At 37.7% G+C, this 16,283-nt stretch overlaps 1 protein-coding gene across 16 annotated transcripts in view; it reads left to right on the forward strand.

Moving 5' to 3' along the window:
• The window catches only part of ARL6 (ARF like GTPase 6), a 63,986-nt gene that overhangs the window by 8,586 nt on the left and 39,117 nt on the right, over nt 1-16,283 (forward strand). For all 16 annotated transcript variants that reach the window (XM_082392217.1, XM_082392227.1, XM_082392225.1 and 13 more), the window contains exons 3-4: nt 12,833-12,894; nt 13,315-13,383. In XM_082392217.1, coding sequence (XP_082248343.1) covers nt 12,833-12,894; nt 13,315-13,383 — 131 coding nt within the window. The remainder of the gene's footprint in view (nt 1-12,832; nt 12,895-13,314; nt 13,384-16,283) is intronic.

Here is a 16,283-nt window from a genome sequence, read left to right on the forward strand (position 1 = left end):
CACCCTCCCCTTCCCCTCGTATCCACATGTCTGTTCTCTACATCTACGTCTCTATTCCTGCCCTACAAATAGGTCCATCTATACCGTTTTTCGAGATTCCACATACATGCATTAATACACAATATTTGTTCTTCTCTTTCTGGCTTACTTCACTCTGTATGACAGACTCTTGGTCCATCCACATGTCACAAAGGACCCAATTTTGTTCCTTTTTATGGCTGAGTAATATTCCATTCTATATATGTACCACATCTTCTTTATCCATTCATCTGTCATTGGACATTTAGATTGTTTCCATGTCCTGGCTCTTCTAAATAGTGCTGCAATGAATATTGGGGTGCATGTGTCCTTTTCAATTATGGTTTTCTCTGGGTATATGCCCAGTAGTGGGATTGCTGGGTCATATGGTAGTTCTATTTTCAGTTTTTTAAGGAACCTCCATACTGTTCTCCATAGTGGCTGTATCAATTTACATTCCCACCAACAGTGCAAGAGGGTTCCCTTTTCTCCAAACCCTCTCCAGCATTTATTGTTGGTAGATTTTTTGATGATGGCCATTCTGACTGGTGTGAGGTGATACCTCATTGTAGTTTTGATTTGCATTTCTCTAGTAATTAGTGATGTTGAGCATATTTTCATATGCCTCTTGGCCACCTGTATGTCTTCTTTTGTGAAGTGTCCATTTATGTCTTCTGCCCATTTTTGGATTGGGTTGTTTGTTTTTTTGATATTGAGCTGCATGAGCTGTTTATATATTTTGGAGATTAATCCTTTGTCTGTTGTTTCATTTGCAAATATTTTCTCCCATTCTGAGGGTTGTCTTTCCGTCTTGTTTATGGTTTCCTTTGCTGTGCAAAAGCTTTTAAATTTCATTAGGTCCCATTTGTTTTTTTTGTTTTTATTTTCATTACTCTAGGAGGTGGGTAAAAAAAGATCTTGCTGTGGTTTCTGTCAAAGAGTGTGTTTCCTATGTTTTCCTCTGAGAGTTTTATAGTGTCTGGTCTTACATTTAGGTCTTTAATCCATTTTGAGTTTATTTTTGTGTATGGTGTTAGGGAATGTTCTAATTTCATTCTTTTACATGTAGCTGTCCAGTTTTCCCAGCACCACTTAATGAAGAGGCTGTCTTTTTTCCATTGTATGTTCTTGCCTCCTTTGTCATAGTTTAGGTGATCATAGGTGCGTGGATTTATCTCTGGGCTTTCTATCCTGTGCCACTGATCTATATTTCTGTTTCTGTGCCAGTACCATACTACCTTGATTACTGTAGCTTTGTAGTATGGTTTGAAGTTGGGTAGCCTGATTCCTCCAGCTCCGTTTTTCTTTCTCAAGATTGCTTTGGCTATTCAGGGTCTTTTGCATTTCCATACGAATTGTAAAATTTTTTGTTATATTTCTGTGAAGAATGCCATTGGTAGTTTGATAGGGATTGCATTGAATCCATATGTTGCTTTGGGTAGTATAGTCATTTTTGCAATATTGATTCTTCCAATCCAAGAACATGGTATATTTCTCCATCTGTTTATGTCATCTTTGATTTCTTTCAGCAATGTTTTATAGTTTTCTAAGTACAAGTCTTTTGCCTCCTTAGGTAGTAGGTTTATTCCTAGGTATTTTAGTCTTATTGTTGCAATGGTAAATGGGATTGTTTCCTTGATTTCTCTTTCTGATTTTTTGTTGTTAGTGTATAGGAATGCCAGAGATTTCTGTGCATTAATTTTGTATCCTGCAACCTTACCAAATTCATTGATTAGTTCTAGTAGTTTTCTGGTGGCATCTTTAGGATTTTCTATGCATACTATCATGTTATCTGCAAACAGTGACAGTTTTACTTCTTCTTTTCCAATTTGTGTTCCTTTTATTTCTTTTTCTTCTCTGATTGCCGTGGCTAGAACTTCCAAAACTGTGTTGAATAAGAGTGGCAAGAGTGGCCATCCTTGTCTTGTTCCTGGTCTTAGTGGAAATGCTTTCCATTTTTCACCATTGAGTATGATGTTGGCTGTGGGTTTGTCGTATATGGCCTTTATTACGTTGAGGTAGGTTCCCTCTGTGCCCATTTTCTGGAGGGTTTTTATCATAAATGGGTGTTGAATTTTGTCAAAAGCTTTTTCTTCATCTATTGAGATGATCATATGGTCTTTATTCCTTAATTTATTAATATGGTGTATCACATTGATTGATTTGCATATATTGAAGAATCCTTGCATTCCTGGGATAAATCCCACTTGATCATTATGTATGATCCTTTTAATGTGTTGTTGGATTCTGTTTGCTAGTATTTTGTTGAGGATTTTTGCATCTATGTTCATTAGTGATACTGGTCTGTAATTTTATTTTTTTGTGATATCTTTGTCTGGTTTTGGTATCAGGGTGATGGTGGCTTTGCAGAACAATTTTGGGAGTGTTCCTCCCTCTGCAAGTTTTTGGAAGATTTTGAGAAGGATTGGTGTTAGCTCTTCTCTAAATGTCTGATAGAATTTACCTGTGAAGCCACCTGGTCCTGGACTTCTGTTTGTTGGAAGATTTTTAATTACAGTTTCAATTTCATTACTTGTGATAGGTCTGTTTATATTTTCTAATTCTTCCTGTTTCACTCTTGGAAAATTATACCTTTCCAAGAATTTGTCCATTTCTTCGTGGTTGTCCATTCTACTGGCATATAGTTGTTTGTGGTAGTCTCTTATAATCCTTTGTATTTCTGCAGAGTCAGAAGTGATTTCTCCTTTTTCATTTCTAATTTTACTGATTTGCGTCCTCTCTCTTTTTTTCTTGATGAATCTGGCTAAAGGTTTATCAATTTTGTTTATCTTCTCGAAGAACCAACTTTTAGTTTTATTGATCTTTGCTATTGTTTTCTTCATTTCTATTTGATTTATTTCTGCTCTGATCTTTATTATTTCTTTCCTTCTACTGACTTTGGGTTTTCTTTGTACTTCTTTCTCTAGTTGCTTTAGGTGTAAGGTTAGATTGTTTGAGAGTGTTCTTGTTCCTTGAGGTGAGATTGAATTGCTATAAACTTCCGTCTTAGAACTGCTTTTGCTGCATCCCACAGATTTTGGGTCACAGTGTTTTTGTTGTCATTTGTTTCTATGTATTTTTTAAATTTCTTCTTTGATTTCTTCAGTGATCTCTTGATTATTTAGTAGTGCACTGTTTAGCCTCCCTGTATTTGTATTTTTTACAGTTTTTTTTCTGTAATTGATTTCCAATCTCATAGTGTTGTGGTCAGAAAAGACGCTTGATACGATTTCAGTTTTCTTAAATTTACTGAGGCTTGATTTGTGACCCAAGATGTGAACTATCCTGGAGAATGTTCCATGTGCACTTGAGAAGAAAGTGTATTCTGCCACTTTCAGATGGAATGTCCTATAAATATCAATTAAATCTATCTGGTCTTTTGTGTCATTTAAAGCTTGTGTTTCCTTATTTATCTTCTGCTTGGATGATCTGTCCATTTTTGTAAGTGGGGTGTTCAAGTCCCGTACTATTATTGTGTTACTATTTCCCCTTTTATGGTTGTTAGCATTTGCCTTATGTATTGAGGTGCTCCTATGTTGGGTGCATAAATATCTATAATTGTTATATCTTCTTCTTGGATTGATCCCTTGATCATTATGTAGTGTCCTTCCTTATCTCTTGTAACAGTCTATTTTAAAGTCTATTTTATCTGATATGAGTATAGCTACTCCAGCTTTCTTTTGATTTCCATTTGCGTGGAATATCTTTTTCCATCCCTTCACTTTCAGTCTGTATGTGTCCCTAGGTCTGAAATGGGTCTCTTGTAGACAGCATATATATTGTCTTGTTTGGTATACATTCAACCAGTCTGTGTCTTTTAGTTGAAGCATTTAATCCATTTACATTCAAGGTTATTATCGATATGTATGTTCCTACTACCATTTTCTTAATTGTTTTGGGTTTGTTTTTGTGGGTCTTTTTCTTCTCTTGTGTTTCCCACCTAGAAAAGTTCCTTTAGCATTTGCTGTAAAGCTGGTTTGGTGGTGTGAATTCTGTTAGCTTTTGCTTGTCTGAAAAGCTTTTGATTTTGCCATTGAATCTGAATGAGATCCTTGCTGGGTAGAGTAATCTTGGTTATAGGTTTTTCTCTTTCATCCCTTTAAGGATATCCTGCCACTCCCTTCTGGCCTGCAAAGTTTTTGCTGAAAAATTAGCTGATAACCTTATGGGCATTCCTTTGTATGTTATTTTTTGCTTTTCCCTTGCTGCTTTTAATATTTTTTCTTTGAATTTAATTTTTGTTAGTTTGATTAATATGTGTCTTGGTGTGTTTCTCCTGGGGTTTATCCTTTATGGCACTCTCTGTGCTTCCTGGACTTGGGTGACTATTTCCTTTCCCATGTTACAGTAGTTTTCCACTGTAATCTCTTCAAATATTTTCTCAGACCCTTTCTTTCTCTCTTCTTCTTCTGAGACCCCTATAATTCGAATGTTGGTGCGTTTAGTGTTGTCCCATAGGTCTCTAAGATTATCTTCAATTCTTTTCTTTCTTTTTTCCTTATTCTGTTCTTGGCAGTTATTTCCACCATTCTGTCTTCCAGCTCACTTATTTGTTCTTCTGCCTCAGTTATTCTGTTATTGATTCCTTCTAGTGTATTTTTCATTTCAGTTATTGTGCTGTTCATCTCTGTTTATTTGTTCTTTAGTTCTTCTAGATCTTTGTTAAACATTTCTTGTATTTTCTCAGTCCGTGCCTCCATTCTATTTCGGAGATTCTGGATCATCTTTACTATCATTACTCTGAATTCTTTTTAGGCAGGTTGACTATTTCCTCTTCATTTATTTGGGCTTGTAGGTTTTTACCTTGCTCCTTCATCTGCAACATATTTTTTTGTCTTCTCTTTTTTTTTTTTGATGGGTGGGATTGTGTTCCTGTTTTACTGGTTGGTTGGCCTGAGGCTTCCAGCACTGGAGTTTGTAGGCTGTTGGGTAGAGCTGGGTCTTGATGCCAAGATGAGGACCTCTGGGAGACCTCACTCCGATGAATATTCCCTGGGGTCTGAGGTTCTCCGTTAGTCCAGTGGTTCGGACTCGGAGCTCCCACTGCAGGATCTCTGGCCTGACCCCCATCTTGTGAACCAAGATCCCACACGATGTGTGGGGCGGCAAAAAAAAAAAAAAAAAGAAAGAAAAGGAGCAGAACAATAACAAAGAGTAAAAAATAAAATTAGATTAGAAAACTAACAGATATGTTAGAAAGAATAAGAATATAGTTGAAACAACAATGGAAGGTAAAACAGACCCACAATAGTAAAAAAGAGGAGAAAAAGAAAAAAGAATCCAGAAAAATCCTTGGCTGTGGGGGGCGGGGATTAGGCAGGGTTTTAGGTGGGGGCGGGGCCTATGCTTAGGACCAACAGAGCAGGAAAAGGCCCTGGCGGGGCTGAGTGGGTGGGGCGGTGAGTCTTAGGCTGAATGCAGCAGGAGGAGCCTCAGCAGGAGGGGCCCAGGCAGTGCCTCTGGCCTTGGAGGGTGGAGGACCTGGTCCAGGACCCCAGCAGGCTCATTGGGCCCAAGTGGACAGGGGGAATGCTAAGCATGTTCCCCCCAATCCTCTGATCCTGGAAGGCCCCTCCCCACTGGCCTCTCTTCTTCTCCCTCCCTCCTATGCCCCTGGGACCCACATGGCCAGAGGAGATCCCGGAAGGCAGAGGACCAGACCCGGAAGCCCAGCAGGCTTCCCGGAGCCAAGTGGGCGGGGGAAACGCCCACAGTGCCTTCCGTGATCCCCTGGCCCTGGATGGTCTGCCTCTCCTCCTCTTCCCCTCTCCTCCCTCCCTCCTATGCTCCTAGGACCCACAAGGCTGGAGGGGGTCCTGGAGATCAGAGCACCAGGCCTGGGAGCCCAGCAGGCTTCCCGGGGCCCAAGTGGGTTGGGGGGAAACGCCGGCCGCACCTCCCCTGATCCTCCGGCCCCAGAGGACCCTTCCCTCCCGCCTCTCCTCCTCTCCCCCTGCCTCCCTCCTATGCTGCTAGGACCCACGTAGCCCAGAGCGGGCCTTGGAGCCCAGCAAGCTTCCTGCGGCCAAGTGGCCAGGGCAAAGACCTGTCGCACTTCCCTGATCCTCCGGTCTGGGAGGGCTCCTCCCGCCCACCTCTCCTCTTCTTCCCCTCGCCTCCCTCCTATGGCTCTAGGACCAACGGGGCCTCGGAGGGTGGAGGACCCTGCCGAGGAGCCCTGAAGGCTTCCCAGGGCCAGACTGGGCAAGGGAGACGCTAGGCGTGCTCCCCCTGGTCCTCTGAGCCCCCGAAGCTCCCTCCGGGCATGGGAACCCCTCCTCTCTCCCAGCCACCCCTGAGGTGCGCCAGTCCTGTCCGGCCTCCACTTCTCCTCCCCCCTCACTCCCCCCTCATCCTACCCAGTCGCTTGGGGGTTCCTCCCATCTCCTTGGGCGTTGAGGTCCCCCACCAGTGTCCGGCAGGCACCCTAGTTGTGGGGAAACGCGAACTCCGCATCCTCTCCTGCCGCCATCTTGACTCCGCCCCCTGTATTTTCTGCTAAAGAAAGATAAGGCAAGATTATTTTGTTTGCCATTATAACTTCATTATCATGTTATGAAATCTTGTCAAATTTGTGGTACCTTAAATTAATAAGTATCAGCCAGCCATAATTTGCCATGTATTTTATGCAGGTAAGTAGGTAAATCTTTATTATTTAAACTGGAATATTTTCCAAATGTCTTTTCTTCTCAGAAGATCTTCACAAATTTGTGGAGTTTACTTTCAGGTAGCATTGCCTTCTTTTTGGCTCTCTCTTTACAAGAAGAGCAAAACAAAGAGAAAGGTGAATCATTTTTATAGGTTCTATGGATAATTAGTTTCCCAGGAGTGTCGTATGCATAGCAGTAGTAGCAAGCAAGATGACTTTGAGTCATTTGAGTAGTAAGTACTTGAACACGTTATTTTAATAACTGAAATATATATAAAGCTAGCACATCCACCACATAATGCATGAGCTACAGTTAGGTTCTGCTACATATAAAGAAAACCCACATAACAGTGGACTAAATAAGACACTTATTTTTCTGTCATCTAAATAAGTCCAGAAGAGGTATTCCAAGGCTGCTGTGGCAGCTACATGGTCCAGGCATCTTCCATCTTTCTGCTTTGCTATCCTTAGTGCCTGGTTTTCTTCAAGATCCTCAAGATGTCCACATGGCCACCTTAGTTAACTATATTATCTATATTCTAAATCACAGGGATGAGAAAAGAACAGGGCCAAAGAATAAGCCTTCTTGCTAAGTAAGCCCTCTTTAAAGAGCTTACCTAGAAGCCCCAACTAATGACTCTTTTACCTCACTGGCTACCCCTACCTGTAAATGAGGCTGGATTTTTTTTTTTTAAGCAGGACATATTGCTGCTTCCATTAGTAATAGGGGTCCTGTAAGTATGAAAGAAGAGGAGAGTGGATATTGGGTAGACAGCTAACATTTACAGTTGTAAGTTCTTTTATCTAGGTAAAAACCATTAGTCAATCAATGAAAAATGCTGAGTAAAAAAATAATATAGCCTGCATACAGACAGAACAAAAATTAGGAAGCTGGTACTCTTAATGACTGAATGGCTGGAGAGCGGGAAGCATTGCTCCTAAATATGGTCAGTGAAGGTGGACTTCAGTGCCTCCAAACAGTGCTTCAGGTTGAGCAGAATGAGAAGCCTTACTGCCTTTTTTTTTTTCTTTCTCCCAACGGCTTCAGTTATACTTCTGTTTAGTTCGAGATTGCTTTGGAATTACAAAAATGCCATTATTTCTTTTCTTCTGGTCATCATTCCTTTCTTCTACATGAGTGAGTTTGCCATGTGAAAACAACTAATTGCTGGTGTATTTTCAGGTGGGAGTTTGTTTGAGGCAGCTGTGATAAGAAGTTGAAAATGGATTTGCAAAGCAATTTAGGTGTTTTAAGGGGCTCCCCAGCCAAGCTGGAAATCAGCTGAGATATACATGCTGAAGTCAGGAAGAGATGAAAACTAGCAGTTTTATTGAAAAAGGTGATTTTGGAGGGCAAGGTTTAGGTCTGGGCAGAGGACTTGCTAACACTCTAAGTTATGATTCGTGTCCCAAAATTCAAGCTTTCCTCCTCAGAGAAAGATCTTGCTCATCTAGGTTTACTGCATGGTTAAGAACAGATAAGAATGCATGGTTTCGAGAAGCATGTGGCTCTCAAAGAGACAGAGACAGAGAGGCAGAGCCAAGGATGTCGGTTTCCATTTCATAAACTGAGAAGTCAAAGAAGTCTCTTTTTTTTTCCCTATGAAGAGGAATAAATTTGGAGAGGGGAGATAGAGTAACTAGAAGTGTTATTTTAATGGATTTCTCTCTATATAGAAGCAGAGAAAAAGAGATTCTTCCCCAATAAGGAAAAGAACAGGTCAAAAAGTGTGTATACATTGGAGTCTGTCTCCTGACCTAGGTGATTATGAGAAATTTCTTTAACAGTCCTTGAGAGGAAGATATAGCATCCTACCCAATTGAAGGGGGTCTGAATTGAATTTAGAGAATGATGGATGTATGGTAAAAATAGAACCACATGCAGCTGTGCTTGGGTCCATAATTAGTTCCATGGATCAGCTATCAGCAGATCAACCTGGGCTAATAGTTAAACTTAGTGGCACTTCTGCAGGTAAGGCTGTGAGCAAGATTATAAGGAAATTCTTTAGGTAAGGTCCTATCCTATAGGAGATATTTCCATTTTTCTCCACATGAAGGAATATCCTCAAAAGTAATTTTTTTGTAAAAGTAGTCTCAAATAAGTACAAAATGATTGAAACCAGAGCCACAGTTAATAGCCCCAAAGTGGGCCAACCCCCCCAGTGCCTACTATACTCAAATTGGCAGAAATAACATTCAAAGAACAAAACAGAAATTACATTATCTTTTTCCATCATCCCCAACAGTATAGTGATTTTCTGTCCCAAGACATGGTTATTACCATAAGGATAATCTTTGATATGGTATGGATGGGAACAGCTTTCTTCTCTAAACATTATTGGTCATTTGTTTGGGGCAGAAGGGGAAGGAGGCAGCATGAGCTCAGTCTGTCATCTTGGAATATTCTAATATCCCAATTTCAGACTAGTCTTGTGAAAGATCTACTAACCCTGCCTAACACACCACATTAGTCAGGGAGAGTCCTCAGGAAAACCTGGGCTTGCAGCCATTAAGTAAGGCTTTTTAATTAATCTTCTTTTGCTTTCCAACATACCTGTCTCTCTGCTACCTCTGATGAATTATGGAACTAGCCTAGACTATCTCCAGGGCTATTTTTAAGGGGATAGCCTAATTTCTGACACCACTTCCTGAGCCTTAATCTTTAGGCAACTATCCTGTCTCCTGAGAACAATTGACCTCTACATCCTGAGAGCAGAGTAAGCTGCTTTACTTTAAAAAAATTTAAAAAACAACTTGGTGATAATAGTCAAGAGGACACTTGAAATGGGACTTCTTAAAAGCCCCAAAACCTCTGTCATTCAGGCACAGATCTAACACTTGCTTCCTCCCTACCTTTGAACTCAAGAAAAGCCTCTTGTGAGCTTACATCCACTGTGAGAAGTTCATTATTTTTAATGAATTAAGGTAAATAATAGAAATCTACAATGCTCTATTAGGAAATGTCTTGCAAAAGAAATCGCAAATCTCATTTTATAGTAGTCTCTTATTTTTGGGGGGTAAAATCATTTTCTAGATAACAAGATACTTCCTGAACCCAAACTAGTTTTTAATATTAAGCTGTCCTAATGTTCACTTATTGTTAATATACTGAGGTTGCTGATCTAGGTTTTCTAAACTGATGAATAGAGAGAGAAGAGGTACATTTTAACTTTATAACTTTCCAAGAACCTGATCTTAGCTGTCATTTTCTTGAGATGTGCTCTGTAAACACCTTTCTTCTAAAATTCCCACTTTTGCCCCACTCCCCAACATAAATGCTCTCATTCTATCACATCATCCAGTTTTATATTCTTAACATTTAAAACAATCTGAAATTACCTTGCATATACAGTTGTTTATTAAATTTTTCCTCATTATAAAATTAAATTCCATAAGAGTATAGATCTTGTATTGTTCAATACTGAATCCCAGATACCTAGAATATTGCTTAGCAGTTAAATGTATTTTTGGACAAATGGACTGATGGGTGATTTTTTTAATTTTTATTTTTGGGCAGGGAGTAATGATCGATAGCACCAAGGATATCATTTTTAGCAGTCTTAATAAAGCTAACCAAATAGGGCCTCTCTTAGAAATCTTGTTCTACTCTTATTGATGTTGGTCTATTCCTGGGCTGTCTCAGATAGCCTAGTCCACTTAGGTAATAATTCCTGTGCCCTTTGCTTGCTTTGTAAGCATTCCCTGTCCAATTTAGAGAATTACCCAATGTATTGTTCCTGGATAGAGCAGAGGAAAGTTAATCGGTGGAGACTATTTCGGAATTGTTTAGAGGAAAATCTGGAAGTACCAGCCCACATACCTTGTCCTATCCTGATTAATTTGTGGAGTTTCTTCTTTCTAATTATCTTCCAATAGAACTTTAGAAGTGAGGGGAAGAAAAGAAAGTTGATTAATTTTATCCCTATTAAAACAGCAAGTTAAAGGGTAGCTTCTCTGGAAACAAAGAGTTTGTGAAGAAACTGGGTGATTGTGAAGAGGCTAGGCCAATTTCTAATTACAGTTCACTGAAGACAAAGCTACTCATTTGAGGTATATTTTCTGAGATTTCTTTAAACTTTTAACTTTTTTATTCTTATGTTTTTCCTAATAATAATAGCTGATGATTTTATCACATGATTGGCACATGAAAATCCATAAAATCAAAACAGTGTTGCATTTTGGGACAACAAAAATTAGGAAACTCTTTATTCCAAAGTTTGTTGTGCAATGAAAGACCCCTAAGGTATGAGGCAGGATTCTGAGTAACAGGAAATAAAATCTGTCTAACATAAACAAAAAGAGAGATATTTTTGGAAGAATACTAGGCAGCTCACAGGATGAAAGGAAAAGCTGAATAAACAAATCTCAGAAAGCCAAAACCAGGGCAGTTCTGGGAGGTCTTTTCACTAACACATTACTATTAAGGTGACCAAGCTACAGTGACTTTTCACCTTCTGTCTTTCGATTTGAATTTTAAATTTTCAGGAGTAGACTACCGAAGTGAACATAATGATGTGGAGCAACAGTTTCCCCTCTCCTTCTCCTGTTTTTACATAAAAACAACAAGATGAACTGAAAGGAAATTTTTTTAAGTTACACTTTGGGCAGTATGGAGAAAATTGGGGAATGAAACTGAAATCAGTGAGAGTGTAATTCTAATAATAGCAAACATTTGTTGAGGGTTTACTATGGACCAGACACTATGTTGAGTATTTTGCATCCATTAACTTATTTAATTCACATGATAACATTATGAGTTAAGGATAGTAATAATATATTTCACATTTGGGAAAATTAAGGCTTAGAGCAGTGGTCCCCAACCTTTTTGGCACCAGGGACCAGTTTCATGGAAGACAGTTTTTCCACAGGGTGGGGTGCACGGGGGTTGGGGGGGATGGTTCAGGTGGTAATGCGAGTGATGGGGAGCGGCATATGAAGCTTTGCTCACTCACCCACCACTCACCTCCTGCTGTGTGGCCCGGATCCTAACAGGCCACGGACTGCTACCGGTCCAAGGCCCGGGATTGGGGACCCCTGGCTTAGAGAAGTTAAGTAACTTGTTTAGGTAGTATATTAGCAATTAGGAGTAATCAGGAGGCTGTCGTAATAATTTGAAGCAAGAAACGATAAGAGCCTGAGCTAAGTTAGTGAGATAGAACCCATAAAGCTTAGAGAACAGTTGTATAGGGAATGTAAAAAGGGGAGGAGTTGAGAATAAATCCTAGGCATCTGGGTCAGAAAGTGAATGGATTTTTATTCAAAAGGAGAAAGTTTTGATGATAGAAGTATTATGATGCATTTGATGAGCTAACTTGTCCATTTAAGGCCTTTTACTTGCCTGTGGGATGTGTCAGCAGGTCTCCCACTATACTCTTGCCCCCTTGCAATCTCTTTTCCACACAGTTCCTACCATGGCCTTCAAGGCCCTACCTATCTTACTTGGTTACATACAGCTCTTTCCCTTACTAAATATACTTTAGACATACAGGCCTTCTACTTTTTCTGAGCGGTGAGTTCCTCCCCACCTTGAGGTCATGCCCTGGCTAATTCCTTTGACTGGAATGTTCTTTGCCAAGATCTTGTCTTAGCTTTTCCCCTTCTTAACATTCACTCCTGGGTGAGATGTCCCCTCATCAGAGAGGCTCTTCTATACTAACCCTCCTCTGCCCCATTGCCTCCCACCCTCAATCACCTTCCATTGCACTGAGCACTGCTCAAAATTGTGTTCACTTGTAACTCAGTTGTTTATTGCTGTTTACCTCCTCCAGATTATAAATTCCATGAGAGCAGGGACCATGTATATTCACCATCTACACATGAGGACAGTCCTCTGTAGCATATATAAACTCAATAAGTAAGAAGGATTAGAAAGTCCTATATGTGAGCTGGAGACTTATGAAACCACTTTAAGTCCATGGTAACTTGCAGCAAGCCACAAAATGTGAATGTGAAGACACACATGCAGATTTATAACTAGTAAACCTTAAACTTTATAAAGAATTCACACACAGTGATCTCATTGCAAAATTTATAATTTTGTTTAATCCTGTCATCTCCTTAGTGGCAGATTTTAGAACTGGAAAATCTGGGTGCTTTTTTTTTAACCTGAGGAAAAATTCATCTTCGGTAATTGCAAATTTCTAAACTTTGTCTTCTCTCTTAAAGGCTCAGTCTCAAGATATAGTTCCAACAATAGGATTCAGCATAGAGAAATTCAAATCGTCCAGGTAATTCATTTTATTAAACTTGTGATTAAGAAGTTGTGGGTGAAAAATGATATTAGATCTACATAGTTATTCCTCTTACTCTTAGAAAAAGTAATTTGCTATTTCAGAAGCCCATAGATGTTAAAATATTTGTACCACTACCTCTGGATTATTCTAAAGAATTTAGAGTTTAGATAAACTCTGACAACCTCACTAGCAAAGAAAATATCTTTTTTATATGTTACTCATTGTAAAATCATATTTATATTCAAAAAAATTCATTCTATGGCACTTGTACTTGAAAGCTGGCCCAAGTTGAATATTGTATATTCAAGGGTGGTTTCTTTGATTGAAAACAATTTAAAATTTTAAGTAAAAGTTACACTTTTACTACCTTATCATGTAGTCATGTTTTTTCATTTTGTTTGTTTTGTTTTATAGTTTGTCTTTTACAGTGTTTGACATGTCAGGTCAAGGAAGATACAGAAATCTCTGGGAACACTATTATAAGTAAGTATGTTTGTGAATGTTGGTTAACTAGATGGTTATATTTTAATAACCAGTAATGATTAGAAATCCAAATGATTACATGGGTTAGGTTGCAATGTTTATTCTTTATATAATTTAAGTATACTTCCTAATTTTTAAAAAAAGTATAATCGTACTTCACATTATTTCTCAAATGCTTCAGATTCTTCCTGACCTTGCATATGTTGTTCTGTCTGTTTTTAATGCCCTATTCTACCCTACTTCTCTGCAACTTAAGGTTAATATATTTGTTCTTTAAGGACTAGCTCAAAATCACCTCCTCTATGAAGGATTCCACTGTTTTGCCCAGTTATTCTGTCCCCCGTGTTGACACGGTACTTCGTCCATTCATATCTCTTGAATCGTACTTATTACATCTTAAACTCATGTACCATAGTTGCCTCCCTAGTGGGATTATGAACTCCTTAAGGGCAGGGATTTTTTTTTTATTCAGTATTTCTTCAAGACCAAGTATGATTCTGGCCAGATAGATCAGTAAATACTTACTGAATAAATTTAGTTAAAATAACAGCACTAACAGTTGATCCATGTGTTCTATAAGCAATTTTAAACAAGATATTTTTGGCATGTGCAAATCAAGTGTTCACCAATTTCTTCAGATTAACAGCTATCAAGTTGCTAGGATCCAAGTGTGTTATACCTTCTCAAGATTTGCATGTGATGTTAAAATAAATTCATTAAACTTGTAATATTGCTAGGACTTCTTCATTTAAGATGAGTGTAACTCACTGTTGGAGTCTGAAATTTATAAACAGTATCTCTTCACTAAATGCACTTTTGTCCTTATGAACTCTTGTCTTGAAATGGTGTGTGATGACTGCCAGATCAGATTTTAATTTTCATTGGCTAATTCTTTCATGCTAATGTGGGGACAAATGTTGTATTCCTTGGGTAGGAACCAAAGGAGATTTATTCCAGATATTCTTTTCATATTGAAGGCCTATTTAAATCATATAGAGCCAGAGGACCTCTGAGGTAGAAAGAGAAGAATGCTTCAGATTTGAGGGCCATTTTGGAAAAGGAAGGGTGGAATGTTTGTGGTATCCTGCATTAAATTCTCTGGGGGAAATGTGAGGTGTTTTTGTTTTTGTTTTTGTTTTTAAGGAAACCTCAGTTTTCAGTATAGGATTTTTTTATTCTTCTTCCAATTAGTAGGTAAACAATTCTTTTTTCTAAAAAAAAATGTATTTAATTTAGTTACTTTAAAAAAAGTAACATTTATTTTAATTACAGAAAACATAATACTGCATAAAAAATAGTACTTCAAAAAAGGAAGCTTTTTTTCTGACTTTAACTTCTTTTTCTTCAAAATCTTTTTGGAAGAAGTTAATGAATTCAGGAATATTACAGGTACATTGTAGGTGGAATGCTGAATATGGTTACTGTTGAGAAGTCTACAGTAATAGTAAATTTATTTCCTCTATCTCTGTACTTTTCTGATTGTGAAAGAACAAGTACATTTTAATCTGTTAGACTGAAAGAGGTTAAAAAGATTAATTAAGTCTACTGTTGGCAAAATAATCCACTCTTGTAGTGAGAATGTAACATCTTTCTTAGGATAATTTATCAATATCTGTTAAAATGAAAAATGTTCATGCCCTACAGCCATAATTTTCGCTTTCAGAAAAGTACAGTATGCCTAGGACTACTGGGCAAAGATACACAGAGAAGAATGTGTGTTGAGAATTATTTACAATGACATTTTTTCATATCTCAATTATATGAAGAAAAAAATTATTCTTAATAAAAGTATGTGCTTAATATATATGGAGAGAGAAGAAAATTCTTAGTGGAATATGTACCGCACCATTAATAGCATTTATTTTGGGAATAAGATTATAAAGGAAGTTTAGTTTGTCATTTGTATGACTCTGTAATGTTAATTATCATATAATTTTTGCATATTACTCTTAGAATATAAAAAAAGTAATAAAGCATAAAATATAAGGAGTGCCTGTTTGGAAAGGAGTTAATGTTTGGAAAATATAGAAAAGAATATTTAAACATTGTTTCCTGTAAATCTCACTACTAATAAATTTACCATTGTTAATCTTTTGGGTATGTTTCTTCTATTTTGAAATATATAATAAACACTTTACATAATTGAGAAAGGAGCCTAAAGTATGTACCATGTACTATATAGTTTTTCAGTTAACATTCTATGATAAGGGTGAATCAGGAAAAACATAGAAAGGATGTAACTCTCATGGCGCCCTAATATTTTTTCATATTCCTGTGCCCGAATTTGCTTAATCATTTCTCTATTTTTGGACATAAAGACTGTTCTCAGTTTTTGAAGATTATAAGCAATTCTTCAGTTAACGTATTACTATATAAATCTTTGTCATACTTCATGTTTCCTTAGTATAAATTCCAGAAATGAAATTACTGGCTCAAAGTGAACATTTTTAAAGCTCTTGATAGATATTTCCAATTATATCAGTTTCTATATCCACTACTAATATGTGACTGTGATAATCTGCATACATTTTTTAAATGATAGGAGAAAATGGTATTAAAAAGTTGTTTTATTTTTATATGCATGTGGTTACTAATGGCATTGAACTTTAAAATCTTAATTTATGATTACACTGAGTCACAAAAAATACATAAATGTCCAATAAATATATGGAAATATATTGAACTTAACGAGCAATTAACAAAATACAAAGTAAAATAATATGCTGTTAGGATGGTAAAAAATTGGAAAGAATGATAAGAGCCATGCTGGCAAGGGAGTGGGAAAAGTGCTGGTAGTAGTATAAATTGATATAACATTTCCAGAGGATAATTTATCAATGTTTATCTAAAACTTTAAATTTTGTATGTATTCCTGGAAATTTTATTCCTAAGAACAGATC

The sequence above is a fragment of the Balaenoptera borealis genome, assembly GCF_965194805.1.
Source record: "Balaenoptera borealis genome assembly, chromosome: 5".
Classification (NCBI taxonomy): domain Eukaryota; kingdom Metazoa; phylum Chordata; class Mammalia; order Artiodactyla; family Balaenopteridae; genus Balaenoptera; species Balaenoptera borealis.